The 19,150-nt window shown below is 35.3% G+C and overlaps 1 protein-coding gene across 1 annotated transcript in view; it reads left to right on the plus strand.

Moving 5' to 3' along the window:
- The window catches only part of ATP9B (ATPase, class II, type 9B), a 161,932-nt gene that overhangs the window by 13,365 nt on the left and 129,417 nt on the right, over positions 1 to 19,150 (plus strand). Inside the window, exons 3-5 of the mRNA XM_009324471.1 lie at positions 570 to 683; positions 4,361 to 4,469; positions 13,875 to 13,933. Of these exons, the coding sequence (XP_009322746.1) occupies positions 570 to 683; positions 4,361 to 4,469; positions 13,875 to 13,933 (282 nt within the window). The remainder of the gene's footprint in view (positions 1 to 569; positions 684 to 4,360; positions 4,470 to 13,874; positions 13,934 to 19,150) is intronic.

Here is a 19,150-nt window from a genome sequence, read left to right on the forward strand (position 1 = left end):
GTTAGTGTAACCAATGAAAGTTCAGATACAAACTTTGCTTTTTTTTATTGATACTATAAAAAAAAAGAATTTTCAAAAACTGTTTTAACTCATAAAGGTAACTATTACAGATATAAAATTGCAAGATGCTTCTACAAACATCGGAATTGTGTTTACTGTTAAAATTTCAGAGTAAATCTTTGCACAGTGATCTTGATATATATTTAATATTTGTAAAGATTGAGTTCGCATAGTCTAGTTTTCAAAATATTAAAAATTTAGCAAATTGCTTTTTCAGAGTGAAGAGGCATTAGTATAAAAGGATTTTGCTCAGCAGAAATAGCAGTATGATATTAAAATAACTTATAGTTCATGCAGTAGGTTGTGATGATACATAGCATATTGTGCTACATGGTACTATAATAGTACTATGGTACTATTATACTATGGTATTATGGTACTATAATAGTACCATATATAATAGTATGCCATATAATGGTTTTATATCTACTGTCATGAAAAAGTGAATTTTATGTACATTATGGGTACAAATTTTAAGGCATTTATCTATTTTGTGTTTTTCATTTTAGGTTTTGTATGAACAGTTCAAGTTTTTCTTGAATCTCTATTTTCTCGTCGTGTCCTGCTCACAGTTTGTACCAGCATTGAAAATAGGCTACCTGTACACGTACTGGGCTCCTCTGGTAAACAGAAAAATACTATTAACTAGAAGTTTTGGTTGTTTTAACATCAGATGAAAAGTTCATGTATATATACATTTCATAAATTTGCACCTGGTAAACTACAGTGATTAAAGTATTTAACAAGTAAAATGCTTATTTGAAATTACAGTATTTTACAGCAGATACTCCAAAAGCTGTTGTTTGATAGCCCTCCCTTCCTACCACACTCCTGCCCCACAGGCTGGAGGTCGTTTTTGTTAACCAGCTAGTCTGAGTGAGTAGTGCTCCTTTCTGGCTGCTGGTCACTTGAGAGGTTTAAAAAAACAAACCAAAAAACCCTCCAGCTAGTAGAGAACCTTATTTGGTAACATAGGAAATTTGTGTGTTAAATTTCTCTCAGTTTATTGTTATTTGCTCACTATTTTATGTTTTCAGGCTAGGGCAGAATTGAAAGCATAAATTTTTTGCATTCCTTCTATATCGGTTTTGATCATGTCCTTTTTTCACCAAAATTGAGATAAAATATTTTAAGCTATGGATAAAGCAGGAGGAAAGTGCGTCTTGAAAATAAGTTATTCATTAAACATGCTTTTCCTAATTGATTGCCCTGCCAGTTGCACGGGCTTCCTTTCAATATATCTTTTTGTTATTGATCCCTCTGCAGTATTTTCTTGGGAAACTGTTCAAACCAGTTGCTTCTGACTTAGGTTTCCTAAGGTTTGAAAATTGTATTCTCTTCAGAGGAGGCCCTTTTGGTAGTCTGCCAGCTATATTCCCATGATTTGGAATTCTTTTCTTGTTTGTGACCAGATCATTACCTTCTCTTTCATCTCTCTCCTGGCCCGTCCATCCCAGGTTTAAAAGCAAGGCAGGAAGAACAAATGCTTTATTTTCTAAATTTGTAAAAAAAAAAAAAGGTGTTTTTCAGTAGCATTTATTCTCAGTGGTATTCAAGAAGAACACTGACAAGCTGACTGCTTGAGTAAAGGTCGTTCTGAAGTCAATAGAGTAAATATTCTGGATTGATTTTGTTGTTTTAATTTTTGCAACATGTGTCCTTTTAAGTATCGATAAATGGAGAGACTGTCCTGGAGGTTCTCACACCTCTATTTCCAGACAACTTTTGGCTTCTGCTGCAACAAAAAACACTTCCAGGACAGAAAGCTTGTTCAACAGTGGGATTTGAAATGGGTATTTACAAAGGTCTTTGTCACTGACCCGATAAGAAAAGACAGAAGTCAGCCTTGTCTGGAAGTTGGTCTCTTCACAGTGAAGTGCTGTGTACAGCTCTCTATGTTAGTGGGGTAGTAAGGAAAAAAAATCCCTTAGCATCTCAGCCTATCTCATCCCTGCCCAAAGAAGGGAGAAAATACTGTATTTTGCAAACATCGGTAATCAGTTCTGTATAGATGTGTTTGTCTTTTCAAGGATATTTTGAATGATGTTTGCCAGTTTTCATGTACAGCTTGAAAATACAGCAATATATCAGTTAGTGCTAGTGGTACAAGCTCACTTGTTTTTACATGAATAGCTTTTCTACTAATGATTAACCTCCAGGTAAAAGAGATTAATTAGATGTTGAGTAAGGCTCAGTATGGGTGATGAAAGTATAAAACATTTAAGTCAGACCCATTGGGCTGTCCTTGTTGCTTAACAGATAAGTTTGGTTTTCTTTGAAGAGAGCGTAACTGCTGATAAATTTTTAGTAATAATCAGAGGATTAGCTATGACTTGGATTGTATTTTCTCTCAAGATTTTAAAGGAAAAGAAAAATTTTTCAGCCTGATACTTAAAACCAACTGAATAGAAGTTGACTGTGTGCTAAAAGGTTTTTGGGTTTTTTTCGTGGGGTGCGGGGTTTTTTGGAGGTTCTTGGTTTTGTTTTCATTCTGTTTTTTACTTCAACAGTTTTTGCAACAAAGAGACATAATACACTTAGATCAAGCACTGGAGTTCTTCAGACAAGACTGTATTTTACTGGTTTGTTGTCATTCACACAGTAGGGAACTGACTTCTCATTTTGAGTCCGACATACAAAGAATGTAAAGCATACAAGTTTGATTGTAAACAGTATGCTAAAGATATTTAACTGCTTACAGTTAAAGAAAGATGACAGGTTTTTTTATAAGATTGGCTTCACAATTTCAGCTCCCCTTTGGAAGAGTATCAAGTTCCTTTGAGCAAATGAGGAAAAAGGGAAATGTCTTAAATTGTTCCTCATAGTCACAGTCAGCCGTACTGAGCTGCCCGGTAAGGTACGGTGACTGCTAGGGGAAATTCTTGCAATTAACACCTTGCATTCTGTGCTTTGATTACTGTCTAGTTAATGAGAGATGTGCAAATGGAAAATATATTTGAAGGTGTTTCAGGAGTGCCTTTTTTATGCTGCTAAAATATCTATACTGCCAAAGCTCGTGAAAATGCTGCTGCCAGAAAAGGGGAAAACCCTACTGCTCATTCAGTTAGGCCCAAGGAGTGAAAAGGAATGCATTTTGCAAAGGTACTTTTTTGTTCTGTGTAGTTCTAATATAATTGTTGTAGCTAATGTAAACCTGAACAAACAAGAAGAGTTTAACTATAAGGTCGCAACAGAGTAAGCCTTGGAATTTTGGGCTGGAACTGCAAAACAGCCCTTGCTATTGAAAAGCAGAATTTTAGTCAGGACTCCTTTAGGAAAACTCTACACCTTCACTCCTTTTTCATTGCTGGGAGGTAAGGAGAAGGTTGGCAAACTGTTGGACTTCTGCAAGAAAAGAAGTCTAATAGTATAAATTTTCTTCTGTAGAAGTATTGGTGGGTGTCTGAAGCTAGATAGATAATCTAGAACCTTATCTGTTGGAGGATTTGTGAATATTTGAATTTTTTAGCTACCTTACTTATAGTAATGATAAGATCCCTTTACTGTTAAAAATTTTATTTGCCTTTCACTGATGGAGAAGGACTGAGCACTTGAGTTTAAGAAGCCAGAAGACCATATGTGAGGAGGTTTAGAAAGGGAGAGAGTTAACTCTTATGTGCTTATCTCTAAACTGTTCCGTATTCTTTTTAGTTTACCATCTTTTGTGGCCAGAGACGGTCTTAGTTGTATATAGCGCACTCTGCATTTCCAGCAGAAACTGCGGTGGCACTATCCTGTGAAAGTAGTAGCCAAAGCGTTTAGATACTTAGTTTTTCAGAACAAACCCCCTTTTTCTTAATCAATATTCGTGACGTATTCATAAATAACTACATTTAAGATGGCAAAATTAATCAAACTAGCCATCCATTTACCTTTTCATTTCTCCCTGTTAGGAAAAAGGCAGTGAACTCAAAATTAGAATTGGAGACTTCTTAAATGTTTTTGGTAAAGCCCTAAAATTTGTGGAAGATAGGGAAATATGCTTATTGAACTACAAAGGCTGTCTTTAGCTCATCCAAAGCATTTTAATTTTTGAAATTTCATATTATATCTAAATTACGTGTATTTGGAGATGTAGTTATTCTAATTATATTTGTACAATGTACAAGTATGATCTTCTTTTTTTTTTTTTGGACTAAGCCAAGATATTATTTTAACAGATTGAAGAAAACACTAAAATCCAAATGAAAAAAAAGTAAATATTCTAAGCATATGTTCTTACTCTGTATAGCATTCCTACTTGTGTATTTCTATTCTAGCACTTTGAGAATTTTGAATTGCATAATTATATCTTTAACAGGGATTTGTTTTGACGGTCACGGTGGTACGGGAGGCCGTTGATGAATTTCGACGTTACAAGAGAGACAAGGAAATGAACTCACAGTTATATAGCAAGCTGACAGTACGAGGTTAGCAAAACCATTTGTATAAATCCTTAAAATATTTCATCTTTTTCTTATATACATTTACAGACTTTCAGTTCAAAGAAATAACTAATAGTCTCAAGCTGCACTATTCAGAATGAAACTGATACTGAACCAAATAAAGTGCTTGATTTCCCTCAGATAAATACAACTGTTAAACTTGATCTCTTTAAGAAGTGTTGTAAATCTTCTGTTGTTTGTAAAGGAAAGGTGTATGTATATAATCGTGTATATTTTTTAGGCATTCTGCTGTTTAGTGCTATTACTTCAAAGTGCAGTTCTCCTCTGAAATTGATACTGAACAGTAACTCAGCAACACTCAGCTGTGTATCAAGTGTATATAGGAAATAAGGGATCAGTAACTAAGAAATACGATCTAATTAAAATTCACTAGAGCCTTTCAAACTTGGTGTATAAATTTGTGCTTAAGAAAAGGAAGATGTATTGTGAGTCAGCTTCAGTATCAAAAAATATTGATTTCAATTTTTGCATATAATTTGAAATCTTTATGATCACGCAGTAGGAACAGCCAGTTTTCTGTCTAGAAATTAATAAAAGGAGAAATCACAGTTATGACTTTTTTTTGGACTCAAAACCTTTGACAGTTTTCATGAAGACTTTTAAGGAAATGAAGCACTTCAGCTGTGAAGTGACAATTAAATTTGGTAGGATATGGTAAATTTTAAACATGGGCGTAAGAGAAAAAACTATGCATTACTCTCCACTTTTATGTTGCTTAGCACGTTTTACTGTTTTAGATTCAGAACAGAGTGCCACATAGAAAGGTGCCAAAAATAACGAATAACCCATTATCAAGTAGAACTGTAATGAATAACCTTACAAAACAACATGACCCTGCTATTACCCTCGAAAGTTATTTTGCTACAATATCCTGGGAAGCCTCCGTTAAGGATTTTCCGTGGCATGAAAGTTCCAGAAAGTGGGAAGTTAAGGAATGTGAGATTGTGTCCCAAGCAGTTAGAGTATATGGCATACATTGTGCCAACTGTAAATTCTGTTCACTAATTCCCAACATACATTCCACTGCACTTTTTAGTATATCTTGGTGAATATCTTCTGAGAGTCAGTGGGAAGAGTAACCTCACCAGATCTGGGAGTCTTGGTTAGAAACTACACTCTTGGAGTAGCTCTGGATAATATTCTCTCCAGAAAAAAAAGGATTAAAATCTTCTAATGTAACACAAGTATATTCTGTCTAAAATCTTACCCCATTTTTAAAAGTAATTGGAAGGTAAGTAAACAGGCAACAGTCTCATTAGTGATGACATAACCTAGCAACTGAGAGGAATTTATACTGCTTCCTTGCAGTAGGGAGACTTGCATTGTTTTCTGGATTTTGCATACAGAAGGGAGCAACTGTAGGGAATATTTGCCTATCATTCTTCCCTTCCTTGTCAGCCTGAAATAGCTTTATCAACATTTAGACATACCACTGTGGAAATTTGCAAATGGGATAGCTATCATTTGTTTAACACAAGTGGTTGCATTGCTGGCCTCCAGATCTTTACAGTCTTTAATACAATCTGTAAAGAAATGGACTCTTAATGGCTTTTCTTTCAAAGTTGTAATTTAACCTGCTAGTTGGTTTATTCATTTTTTTAGATCTGTTATGGTAGGCCACTGAACACTAACCTTTAAAACAGATAGTACAATCCTACCCTATTCAGCAATAGTGTTAGTAATCTGAAATTCTTAGTTTTGGAAGCACATGTATATAGTTACCAGTGTGATGTAAATGTCAAGACTGACATTTGCTGTTTTAAGAGCTAAGTTTGGTGCCTCTTGTGCTTCTTTTTTCACTTGTTTAGAGTTAATATTGGAGTTTCTGGTAAATTGCTAGGCAAGTAAGTGGCATTTAAGTAGAAGTTTTGGAATCCTGATTTTCTTTTTCCCAGTTCATGAAATATTTTGTGAGGTTGTGTGTATTTGAGAAACTTTTCATTTTGTAACTTCTCCTAGAAATAAGGAAGTTATCAAATAAAAATCAGATTTGGTTACCTTGATACAGCTGTTTTCTAGATACGGAATAGAGATTTAAAAATAGTATACAATAGTATATAGGTAAAGCCCAGCAGTTATATCAGGAACTGACACAGAGAGAGCAGTGACTTGTTCAAAAGAAATTTTAAAAATGGCCTTTTTAAAAAAAGGATATCAGCTTTTACCCACAAATGTGTATGTTTATTTTGACTTTCAGGTTTTGGTGTCAGTGCTATCATGAATTCATACTTGGTTTTTGTTCTTTTTGTGTTTTTTTTTTTTTTTTTTTTTTTAAGACCATGATATTCTGCAGAAGTAAAGATTCAAGATCTCTGCTTACAATGAACTCTGAATCCCCTGTTGACAAGGGTGTGATCGATGAGCTAACAATGTTTTGAGTTGTGGCCAATTTTAAGAATGAAAACGTTATTGCAGTCCCCACTGAAAATTAAGCTGTACTAAAAATTGCCACAAACACATATATAAAATAATGAATAGATGAGAAATTTGCCCCTTTTTCATAATATAGGGTTCTTTCATAATAAGGCATTCTGAAACTGAAAGGTATCATTCTGAGGCAAAAAATGGGACTTCCTGCTATGATAAAATTAGACCAAGACTTTTACAGGTTTTGAGAAGGATTTAGGTATTTATCTGTACAAATTAATGAAGTCAAGTACTACACTTGACGTTACAAGTAAAAATACAAACTATTTTTATAAATAACTTTCAATATAATTTACCCAATTTTTAATATTGGCAGTACTCTTCAAGTGGAAAAAAAGCAGCTAGGCTTACTATACTAACCCACACGCTAATGGTTTGGAGAAAGAAGGCTTTGTTACTTGTGAATGAACAAACTTGATACTGATTTAATTAAAAGCCTGAAAATCTATGCCATTCTTAAGAGTCACTTTTCAGAGTGGAACTGCACTTTATACTGCTCTAGTATCTCGCATCTTTTTTTTTCCTAGTGATTTTATGACTTGTGTGGGTTTTATAGTCTTTTTTTTGAAATAGGTATTTTTTTCCATCTCAAAGATGGAGAAACTGATATAGAGAGGTTAAGCAGGTTGCCTTTGCTCAAATTGGACAGTAGGAAAACTTAAAGTTAGCAACTTCAGTGTTACCCTTGGTTTAATTGTACCATTCATGGAAGATAAAAATGAGAATTTAATCACTTCTAGTTAGTTGTTTTGCAGAATTGTTTGTTTACTATACAGAAACAAATGTATTTATAGCAAGAGAAGCTGCTGGGATTTGAATTGTGATTAATTACTTGTATAAAGATAGTGTGGGTAGGCTGATTTCTAAGTTAAAATCTTTTTATACAGCATTGCAGTAGATTAAAACCAGGAAGTCTTTGACTGCCTAACAGTGTTGACTTTCTGTGGAGTCATTCTTAGCCTCAGGAACCCCTAAACAGGTAAAACATGTGAATGTTGTCTTATGACCTGCGTGTTGCTAGTGTAAGAAGTACCAGCTTTCTGAAGATGGTGGATTCACATTAGTGATTCTTGAAGACTTAGAATTTCTTTTTAGTAATTCAAGACCTTGAATAAGTATTTGTTCTAATCGGTAAGTCTTAGCTTTTTTTGTAATAATGAGCTGTTCGGAGCAGGAAATCAAGGGAGAGTGGGACATCTGTTTTAAGTGTTACTTAATTGTACTTAGGCACCAATGGCTGGTTTAATGTCCGTAGACTTAATTCTGATCCATGAGATATCCAGTGCTATGCAGTTTTCTGTCATGTAACATGGCAAAGCTCAGTCTTCAGTCATCCCTTGGTGAATCTGCTATGTGTAACTGCACTTGTCAAGAAGGTGAACCTGCTACACGTGAAGTTTGAATGTTTTCTACTTTTTCAGCCCTTTGTGGCAAATGATGATACATGCAAATCAGTAAATGTATTGAATTTTTTTGTGATCAAAGTGTACCCATCTCCATGTCTTTCATGTGAATCTTTTCCCTTGTATACTCTCCTAGATTAAGTTATTGAATCTCTTAAGTGTATTCTGCTGTCTTAATCTTTTTATTGAGATGTTTGTTGCAAAATCTACTTTCCTTTTTTGCGTATCAAAGACTGCAAATCCTTAATAGACAGTTTTCAGTCAGTATGCAAGTTAAAGTTGGAGGGAGGAAGAGTATCTGCTTGTAGGATTGAAATTATCTTGCTATTGAAGATCCTGTCAATTTAATTGCCTTTTTCTGCTTCAGAGCAGCTCACCTGCATATCCTTTTGTAGAGCAGAAGCTGCAATGGAAAAAATTTTAGGCCTGTGCATGCAGTTTGGGAGGACTTCTGTTTTTCTTTCCTAAGGGACCATTATACTTTTGGCGTGGCTTCTTGTCTTGTGCACTTAGGTATGACCAGTTAAGTGCCTATGAAAAAATGCTGCTGTTCTGCAGAAGAATCACCTCACATTCATAAACAGGCGGTTATCTCTTTCGTTAAGCTGCCAAAAGCCAATTTGACAATAAAATTGTAGAGCAATTTTAACTCTTTTTCCCTTCCCATTCTTGAAGTTGGCAGTTCTGCCCTGAACCTTTCCTAGTTAGGTTTGCCCATGCAGTGTTACTGAAGTTTTGAAGAAGAAAGATCTAGAAGAAAATAACTATAGTCGCAACTGCGAGTTGCGGAAGAGGCAGGCATCTGTCACTTCATCTCAGGGTGTTTAATATGATTTTCAGAAGTGTTGCAGAACTCTCTCTCACTTTGCAACCTGAAAAGCAAAAGAAAAAATGACCGTCAGGAGTGATGAGATTAATGAAATAATTCCATCCAGGCTTCAAATGTGAAAGACTTGTCTTTGCTGTATCCTTAAAAAGTGTTTAAGAATGTAGTGAAGTTGAAAATATATGCCAAAACTGTGTGAAATTAAGAAAAATCAATAACTACTATACATAAGAAGAGAACAAAGCATGAAAGCTAGTATGTTTCCTTTGAAATTGGAGAATTGAGAAGTCTGTTTTAGAGAGCTACAGTGATTTGAATTTTTTTTTACTTTTGAAATTCTGTTTATGCAGTGGGAGCTGCTCTGTTCCAAAAATGCCACCTTACTAAGTTTATATTTCAATTGACCTATTTTTAAATTGCAAAATGATCTCTGTCAAGAGGCAGTCAGTTTTCAATCATTTATACCTGATATCTGCAACTTTAAAATAAGATGCTTGTCAGAATGTCTTGATTATTGTAATATTATTGTTTTGCAGTTATTTGAAATCTGTATTGAAACCTCTTATAACATTAGAATTTCAGCTCTTCAAGAACAGGTTGTTCTTCTGCTTTTTAAAAAGCCACTGCATTAAAAAAAAAAACCAACATGATTTCTGAATCTAGAGGTACAACATTAGGTCTTTATTGCTTGCAATATTTCAAACCTACTGATGACTTCATTCCTCATATTTATACCATTTGGAACAGATAAGTTTTTAAAGAATTGTATCAATTTAATCTAGCTGATTAGGGAAGCAGTAAGCAACAGCAGAAACAGAACTAGAAATTTCAATGTAAGAAAGAATTTCAAAAAGAGGCCGGAAGAGAGGAAATGTCAAGGGGACTGTTTTCTTCCGCATTTTTGCAGCATGCAGGAAATTGGATAAGAAAGAGTGAAGGCTTTCCATTTCACCCAAGAGGAGATAGTACACAGAAGAGAGGAGCTGGGAAGCATTTCTCTAGAGTTTTATATTGGTGATTAAAGACTAACCTCAGTTCACTATGTAAGATGGAGTTTGAAAGAAGGACCTAAGGACAGCGCTTGCACTGAAAGATCAGCATCTTCACCTTGGACTCACTGTAGCTTTAAGATTTCCCCCACCACCTGCCCCGCAGATCCCCATTATATTATGTATACTCTAATTAAGCTGACAACTCAGGCTAAGAGATGCCAGGTAAAACTTTCATATGGCCTATACATGACTCCTTTCATTCAAGAGTTTTATATTTATGGCTTAGAGACAAGCTCTGTTACCAACTCCAGAAGCAGTACTTCACACAGTACTCAAGTTACTGTGGGTAAGATGTAATAGCAAATTAAAAATAATTTGAAAATGCTACTCTCAGAAGTTACTGTTCTTTCAGGAGTGGCTTGCACTCAGGTAGTAGAGACACTTTTTAATAAAAAGAAAGCTGTTTCTGATATAATATATACCTACATCTTACGTTCTTAATTTCTTAAATTTTTATGTGAAATACTTGTAGCACATATGAGATATTAGTTTTTCAAATCATTGCAATTCATTTCAAAAGGCTTTATCTTGGGAGTATAATTAATTACTACAGACACATGTCAGTGTTCCAGTTCTGCATAATTCTGTATGTTGCTTTAGGCAAAAGCCTTGCGCCTTCGTGGACTATAAAGTCTGGATGTGCAGCCACTTCTGACAGCTTTGGACTTTTTATTGGTAATTACACAGATGGTGAAGAGTCTTTTGCTATGGAGATGTTTTTAGAGAAAAAATAGTTTGCAGAAATAACTTATGCAGTGAATAACATTCAGTGTCTGTCTTTTTCTCCAAATGCATCTTCACTAAGATGTAGTATTGCATTATTTTAATGTTCTCTGAAATGGTATCTAATTATTCTCATTTTTGCTAGTCTAAAGAAAAGTGTTATTTGTTGACTTTTCAAAATTTTAAGCCACTTTTTACCATTGCCACGTTTTACCATTTAGTTTTTAATGGAGTATGTCCTGCCATTCAGATTCATTGTAGAATTAATTGTCTTGTATGTCACAGGCCACTTCCTTACGTGTGGGAATACACAGGATGCTAACAAGACATGTTAGTGTGTAATAAAGACGGTATGCTGTAGTGTTATACTAAACCACCTAGAAAACAGTCTGGTAAGGAAACTTTTCAATTCATAATGTGACATTCCCAGGATTGCTAGACTGAGTACAAGCAAAGGTGCAGTGTGGGTTCCTGTTGGTATACTTGGCACCAGGAGTCTTTGCTTTCTGTCTGCCCTACATCATGTTGCAAATGAATGTTCTACCTTCTTCTGTCCTCTGAGGCTTAGTGTCTCTTGATCTTTACTGTAGATGCTGTTAGAGCATGACTGTGGAAAAATCAATTGTTTAAGTTGATAAAATTGCTAGTAGTTGCATTTGATTAGTATCTCTGAGTGGTTTTGGTCATACATGACTGTAGGTGCTGTAGATCTGAGAACGCAGCTGGTACTAGGATTTTTGTGGCTGTTACTACTATAATCAGTTGATTGACTTGGCTATCACACTGACAAACTGATGAAAATTGTTAGTGGAGGAATTGATGACAAAATAGGAAATTCTATCCTTTCGGTAAAGCTAACAGACTTAGAAAGCAAACTAAACATTACGATGTTTTTCCGGTATATACTATTCACTTCTAGTCAAAACTTGAGAATTTATAAAGGGAATTTGCAGGCTTGTGCAGTTAAGCAGACTAAATATGTTGATTTGGTATCAGACTGTTCTTTTAGTGGTTGAGCTTTAGTATTAGTTACTTTAGAGTAAAAAAAAAAAAAAATGTTGAGAGATTGACACTAACTTAATTTCCATAGGCATCTTGAAACTCCTCCTCAGAGAACTGCTAATGTTTCTTGCTACAGCTTTTTATACCTTGGTCTTCTGCTACTCCTTTCACCCTCACAAATGTGTTATGGCAGAGTTAGGAGTCAGATTGAAGATATAGTTTGTTTTATATTTGCAGGCAGGGGGAAGGTGCCAGTTTTCTTGGCAACTGAAAAATTGAACTGGTGTATAAGATCATTATCAATAACAAAGACTGGCTTTCAGAAATAACTTTGCAGACAGGCCAAATAAAAGTTCTGATTTTCCTCTGACATTGCACATTTTAGAAGTGCTAACGTCATGGAAAATGTATTAAAAATTAGCTATAGGAATACATTTATTATTGACTGAATTAAACATAAAACACATGTTACTTCTGCATGAAATGCAATTTTAAAGAGGAAGTACTGAAAATAATTACCACAGGAATCTTACTACCTTTGACTAAATGCATGTAAGTATAAGGAATTTTTTGAGGTTAACTACCTGATCTCTCTTCATTGAGAGTTACAATGAGGAGGTCTCACGGATTTGGAACCTAGCTTAGTTTTTGTTTTATGCTTACTATAACTTTGAGAGATGATAGAATGTGCATTGACAAATCTACCATTCATAATTCTTTTTATTAAACTCCAAACTGATTGCTGCTCATCCTGTGCTTTTGTGGGTCTTCTGTTCTAATTCATTCAGTCTAATTTTTATTTAGAACCCTAGCACCTTACCATGTTTTGACATACTTGTCATCTCATACCTGCTGATGAGATACCTGCTGCTTGGAATCATGATAGCGTCTCTGATGGGATTTTGTATGAGTGTTTCAGCTTGTCAGGCTGTGTAAATATGTATGTGTTTAGATCTTGAGTTAACAGGTTCTGAATTTATCACCTGTTATATCTTGGAAGAGGATATCCATATGTCATGACTTGTTTGTCTAGAAGTTGGTTTTGGTTTTGTTTTTTGGTTGTTTTTAACTCAAGGAAGCAACTTTTTCTGGAATTCTAGAAAGGACCTGGGACTAGAACTCCTGAATTCTAATGAGATCAACAATAACTCATTTTGGGCAGTAGCTTAACCTCTCTGTCTCAGTTTTTCAGTCCATCAAATAAGAATCTTAAAACTTAACAGTCTTACAAATATTAATACCCTACAGAACATACAGAAATTAAACTGGTATGTGTGCTGTGTATGTTTTTGAATGAGTTGTTCACAGCAGTTACTGAATGGGCAGCTCTAGAGAATGAAAAACCTCTATTTCAGCTTTTGATATTTTACTTTTCTAAAATGAAATTTTCAGGCGTTTCTTCTGACTTTAGAGAGACTTATCTCTTTTTCCACTATAATTGCCAACAAGCGTCAGACAGTGCCAATTACATCAGTATCTTCAGTGGCCAAGCAATGCTACCTGTTGGTAACTGGGCTGTGACTAACAACTCAGTGTGTGAGAATGCTCCATGACTGTAAGCCTAACGACTCTTGACTTGTCAGAAATAGAAGTGCTGTCTAGTAGGACATGTGAAAGACTCCTTTTTCCAATTTTACAACTCTGTTATTGATACTATAGATCAGACTTGAGCATCTTGTACACATTTTTTTTCCCCTCTAATATTTCTACAATAGCTAACTGGTTACAAAACTAGACTTTTTTAACCAGTGAGTTATTTATTCAAACAGATGAAATCTATTTATTAATGTGTTCATCAGAGATCCATTTTGTATAAATTGTGACATTTTCACCAAACAATAACATCTTTAAGTATAACTTGCATTCTGGGATTTATATTCTTGTGACTCTCTATTAATGTCTGCCTAAGTTGATTACATTTCTTCTTTTTTTTAAGGTAAAGTGCAAGTTAAGAGTTCAGACATACAAGTTGGAGACCTCATCATAGTGGAAAAGGTTGACACTTTTTAAATATATTTTAGAGACTAAAGATTATTAACATGCTAATTATCTTCTGAAGAAAAGTATGTTGAGGTACTTATCTGTGAAGTACTAACTAGTATTTTAGTTCAAGTCTTATTTGAGAATTTTCAAGGAAGTCTGTTTTTGGATTAATTATAAGCTTAATTGAATGTAAGCATTTATATTTTATGAATTGGTATATGCTTGAATTTATCTAGTGAAGGGAATACAATTACTGAATTAAATTCTCTGGCTTGTGCTGTGGTGAATGTTCTAAGCTGTCTGATTACTGATACCTTCCTTCTGATGCTCAGATCAGTGTTTTTCTATGTTTGAAGCCTTCAAGGATAAGTTTTATTTATATATATTAAAATATATTTATATTATATAATATTTAGATAATATTATATATATAATTAAATAATATAAAAATTTATGTATTTTTTAAAAAGGAGAAAAAATTTTCCAGTTTGATTGCAAATGGTGAGTGAGAGCAGTGAACTTTTTTCCCCTCTATGTTAGTATTGTAATAAAGACTGTTGCTTATTTCAGTTGGCTTTCTGGGGTACTAAGAAATTATTGTGACCTTGAAAGTCAACTTAATCTTCTTGTCAAAGGAAAATATTTTTACTGAAGTTCATTCTGGAAAGGTGACTCACATTCTGGGTGCCAGCAAGTGATTCCCATCACGCTTTGTATTAGAGAGCTAATCCATGAAGAAGCTGGAAGGGGGCACCTCAAATTGAAGCTTGTGTCCACAGCTTTGTTTGAAGTGTTGTATGGCAAGTTGCAGCTTGGCAGAATAATCCTTAGTGGAACCTAGTCAGTGACTAGACTTTTCTAAACTTCTTGGTGGTTTTACACCTATTTAGTGGAGTAAATTACCTCTGATAAAAGAAAATCCTTCAGCAAATATGCCCTCCTGATACATTTTGTGCTTTCTTATTTGTTAACACCTCTCCTTTTACTTGGAGAATTTGGAGAACTCATAAATTGTTAGTGGATAGAGATTATTTTCTTTTTTCAGCCATATATAAGAAACACAACTTCTGTTTGTTTTGGGAAACTTCTGTTACCTTCCTTTCTGTTTATTCTGTAGTCCAAAGAAAGAACAATACACTCAAGTCTCATTTGGTTTGCTGCTCTCAGCTTAAAATATATCTATTTTCATGTAGTTTGTACTATTTCTTGTTTTTTTTTTTCCTTTTCTTTTGTCTGCTCTCTGTACTTGATATCTTTTGGGGCCTGTCTGAGCTGCATATACTGGCATAGACAAGATTAGCACTAATATGTCTGGCCTTTACACCTGTTTTGCCTTACACCTTGCTATCTTAGAGTGTAGGTGGAGTCAGCTTGCAGCTGCTCACTTGTGCCTATTCCAGATCTAGGAAGGAATGAGATATTTGCTTTGATTTTTATTAGGAAACTTTTTAGGGCTGCCTTAATCTCTAAACCTGAAATTAATTATCATAGAGCGTAGGGAAGACTCTGGCTACATAGGTAATCTGCCTTCCCTGAAATTTACTGAGATCCATCAGTCTGAATTATGCTAGAATTTGGAAAACTGGAATTACTTTGGGGATCGATCTGTCTTGTGTGAGGTAGGTCATTAGCATCTATTTCAGCATTATTTGCAGCAGCTTACAGATCATATGTTGTGAGTACCTGAAGTTTCTAATGAAAAAAAAGTAATGTTTAAGGATTTAGGGAAATAATGCGTAGAGTTCTTTTTGATGAAGATTTTACTTGGGTATCTCAGTAAGATGCATATAATTGTTTGAATGTTGTATTTCAGCTTCAAGCTCCCTCCTGCCCCAGCAGAGCTTTTTTTCCTTTTGGCCTAGCTGGGGGTGCCTTCAGACTAATGAAATTAAATGTTTTCTGGTTCTATTGAGAAGTGTGTTTTGTTGGAGCAAGCAGTTTTCAATTTCAGAGTATGTGTCTTAAGGCAAACAACCAGTCGGGAGTGAAATGTTCAATTGCTCACTCTAATGGCAAAGGAACAAGTTAACATTGTATTTGACTGGGAGATGCAGCAGCAGCATTTCTGCAGTGAAATAAATGACTCATTTGAGCTGAAGATCCATATGTTAACTAGTGACTGCATCACAAATACTAACAACTTAAGTGAAAGGCTTTTCTATATTTAAACCTTGAATGTTCTCTGATTATTGTATTGTTTTGGTTTTTTAAAATAGGCCTGATTAATTTCAAAGCAGCTCTAAGTGACTGCAATGTGCTTGAAACAGTTTAGTTCCAAGTAGTATATTGTTTCAACTGAAAATTTTGTAATGCACTAATAATAGGGCAGGAAGAAGCCTGAATAAAAGAAAATACTGCCTGTTTTTAAAAGCTAAAAGACATTTGTGTATCTAAGCATGCCTTGAACAGACATGCTACTTCCTAGATGTTGTTCTTGGCTTGTGTTAAGATACGTTTTTAGTTTCCAACGGGAGCACAGGTGTGCATAGTGTTCCTAAATAAGACAATTGAAGGGGCGAGTTGGTGAGTTCAGATATTGTTATTTAGACACTGTAGCTTATTGACAGTTTGGAATACATTTTGGAGATGTGAAGAGAGCATAAAACTTCATAACACAGTTATTAAGTAAATGTGTTATTAATTATTAACATTTAATAATAACAACACATACAGTGTTTTAAAATGTGGAACAGTAATGCTTTATCTTAAAACTTAGCTTTTCTTGGAGCTGTAAAAGGACACAATTGTTTTTTCTTAATCTCGGGTGTAAAGTGAAATTAATCCAATATCTGTAAGGATTGCAGTTAGTGCTAGCATGCAGTATTGCACAGCATGCAGATGCAAGAAGACAACTGGGAGGTGCCTCTTCTGTTCATAACTCAGAAGCAAGCAGGAATATTTCAGTCAATGAGAAAAGTACATGGTTGATTACACGAATGGAGAAGAAAGGACAGTAAATGCAAAATTCTGAGGGTCTGTAGCTATGGGCAGTTGTAGAGGAATTGGAAGACTGACTAGGGAGCTGGAGAAGCTTATGTAAATAACAACTTCATGATAATAACATGAGAAAAATGAAAAAGTAATTTGAAAGCTATTAGAAATGGTATTTTTCAAGTGAATGTTGTGGCCTGTGTTGCAGGGAAGTATAGGTGTGTTTGTGGGTTTTCTTGTTTTCCAATCTGGCTGGTATTCCTGGATGGCATGGAGTTAGCCATGGGAATCCAGAAGCTGGGGAAGTACTTACCTTGTGTTGATCATTGTCTTTGACATAGTTAGATCTCTAGGAATGAACCTGTAAGTCTGCAGCATAGACAAACACAGAGAGAAATGGAAGCCCTCCTTTCCTGGAGCTCTAATTCTGCCCAGACTTAAGCAAAACAATGTATTCAAGTCATTTTCATGACTTATACATTCAAATTTCAGTATATATCAATAAACATTTCTAGCTTCATCTCCATGGTAATTGAGATTACGTAGTTTCTTCATGGGTTTCTGAATGCTTGAAGTTGTATGTGTTGTCATTTTAACTTGTTCCACTTTGATAAATATGACATGAGAGGGCTAACATGATTGACATATTGCTGCTGTTTGTCTGTGACAATGTACAACAGAACTTAATTTTCTCCATAATGAGGTGTTAAAGATTTTTGTAGCATACTTGCCATCTGTTTCTGTGTAGTCACTCTTTTATACTGACTAGGTATGTCTTTGCAGGGGGATCTTTGCTCACCAGTGTCAGCAGTAATAGTGACAATGTTTTTTGGTATCTAGTACTCCTGCAGTACCTTTCTGCCCACTTCCAAAATATGGAAAACCTGATGAAAAATGAGATGTCAATCTTAAGTACTGTTGTAGTTTTGCTTTTGTTTTTTTTTTTTTCCTGAGGGAGAAAGTGAAAAAATGCATTCAGATATGTTAATGCAGAAAAGCTTACATTATTTTACAGGAAAGAAAAACAAGCAGAGAGAACACGTTAAAAAGACTTAAAATCAAGACATATTTTTTCTATTAAAATGTGAAAATGATCACATGACTGATTTGATCACAGTCTACAGCTTCCTCAAGAGGGGTAGTGGGGAGGAGGTGCTGATCTCCTCTCTTTGATGACCAGAGGTAGGACATGAGGAAATGGAATGAAGCTGCATCAGGGGAATTTCAGGTTGGGTATTAGGAAAAGGTGCTTCACCGAGAGGGTGGTCGCCCACTGGAACAGGCTCCCCGGGGAAGTGGTCATGGCACCAAGCCTGTCAGAGTTCAGATGCTCTTAGTCAAATGGTTTTGGTTTAGGTAGTCCTGCGAGGAGCAGGGAGTTGGACTTGATAATCCTTATGGGTCCCTTCCAACTTGAGATATTCTGTGATTCTGCCCAATTTTGTCAGGCATAAAGACTTGAATCTTGGATAGCAAGTACCAGGTGAATGCTTCATTTACTGAATGTGAAACATACGTTCTCCGTGGAAGGTGGTAATGATTTGTAAAAACCAAATGATACCTCACTTGGATTATTAGAACTTCTATTTAATTCAGTATTAGATCATTTGACTGTTATTTTTGCAAAATTTTTGGGTGTCGGTCAAGTGTTTTAGCTTGTTTACAAGTAACCGGAAGTTTGTAGGCATGAAGCCAGTAATGGATTTATGTCAGAGCTGGCGGGGAAGCTACAAAAATGTGTAGCTAATCTATATGAAGACTGGATATCTGTTTAATTTTTATTGTCATTTAAGGAAAGACTTATTTAATTTTGAAGTTGCATTTTCCCTTTCCTCTTTTTTTCTTTCCTCTAATAGGTGCATAATAATATATATTAAGGTTAATGTTTTTACGCATTTTTTTCCAAATCTGAATGAGATATTCCTGGTTGAATCTGGGCTCATAGAATCATTAAGGTTGGAAAAGACCTCTAAGATCATCGAGTCCAATGTCAACCCAACACCACCATGCCCACTAAACCATGTCCCTAAGCGCCTCATCTACACGTCTTTTAAATACTGCCAGGGATGGGGACGCAACCACTTCCCTGGGCAGCCTGGTCCAATGTTTAACCACTCTTTCAGTAAAGAAATTTTTCCTCACGTCCAATCTAAACCTCCCCTGGAGCAACTTGAGGCCATTTCCTCTCGTCCTATCGCCAGTTACTTGGGAGAAGAGACCGACACCCACCTCGCTACAACCTCCTTTCAGGTAGTTGTAGAGAGCGATGAGGTCTCCCCTCAGCCTCCTTTTCTCCAG

This window comes from Pygoscelis adeliae, unplaced genomic scaffold, assembly GCF_000699105.1.
Source record: "Pygoscelis adeliae isolate BGI_AS28 unplaced genomic scaffold, ASM69910v1 Scaffold95, whole genome shotgun sequence".
In the NCBI taxonomy this organism is placed as follows: Eukaryota; Metazoa; Chordata; class Aves; order Sphenisciformes; family Spheniscidae; genus Pygoscelis; species Pygoscelis adeliae.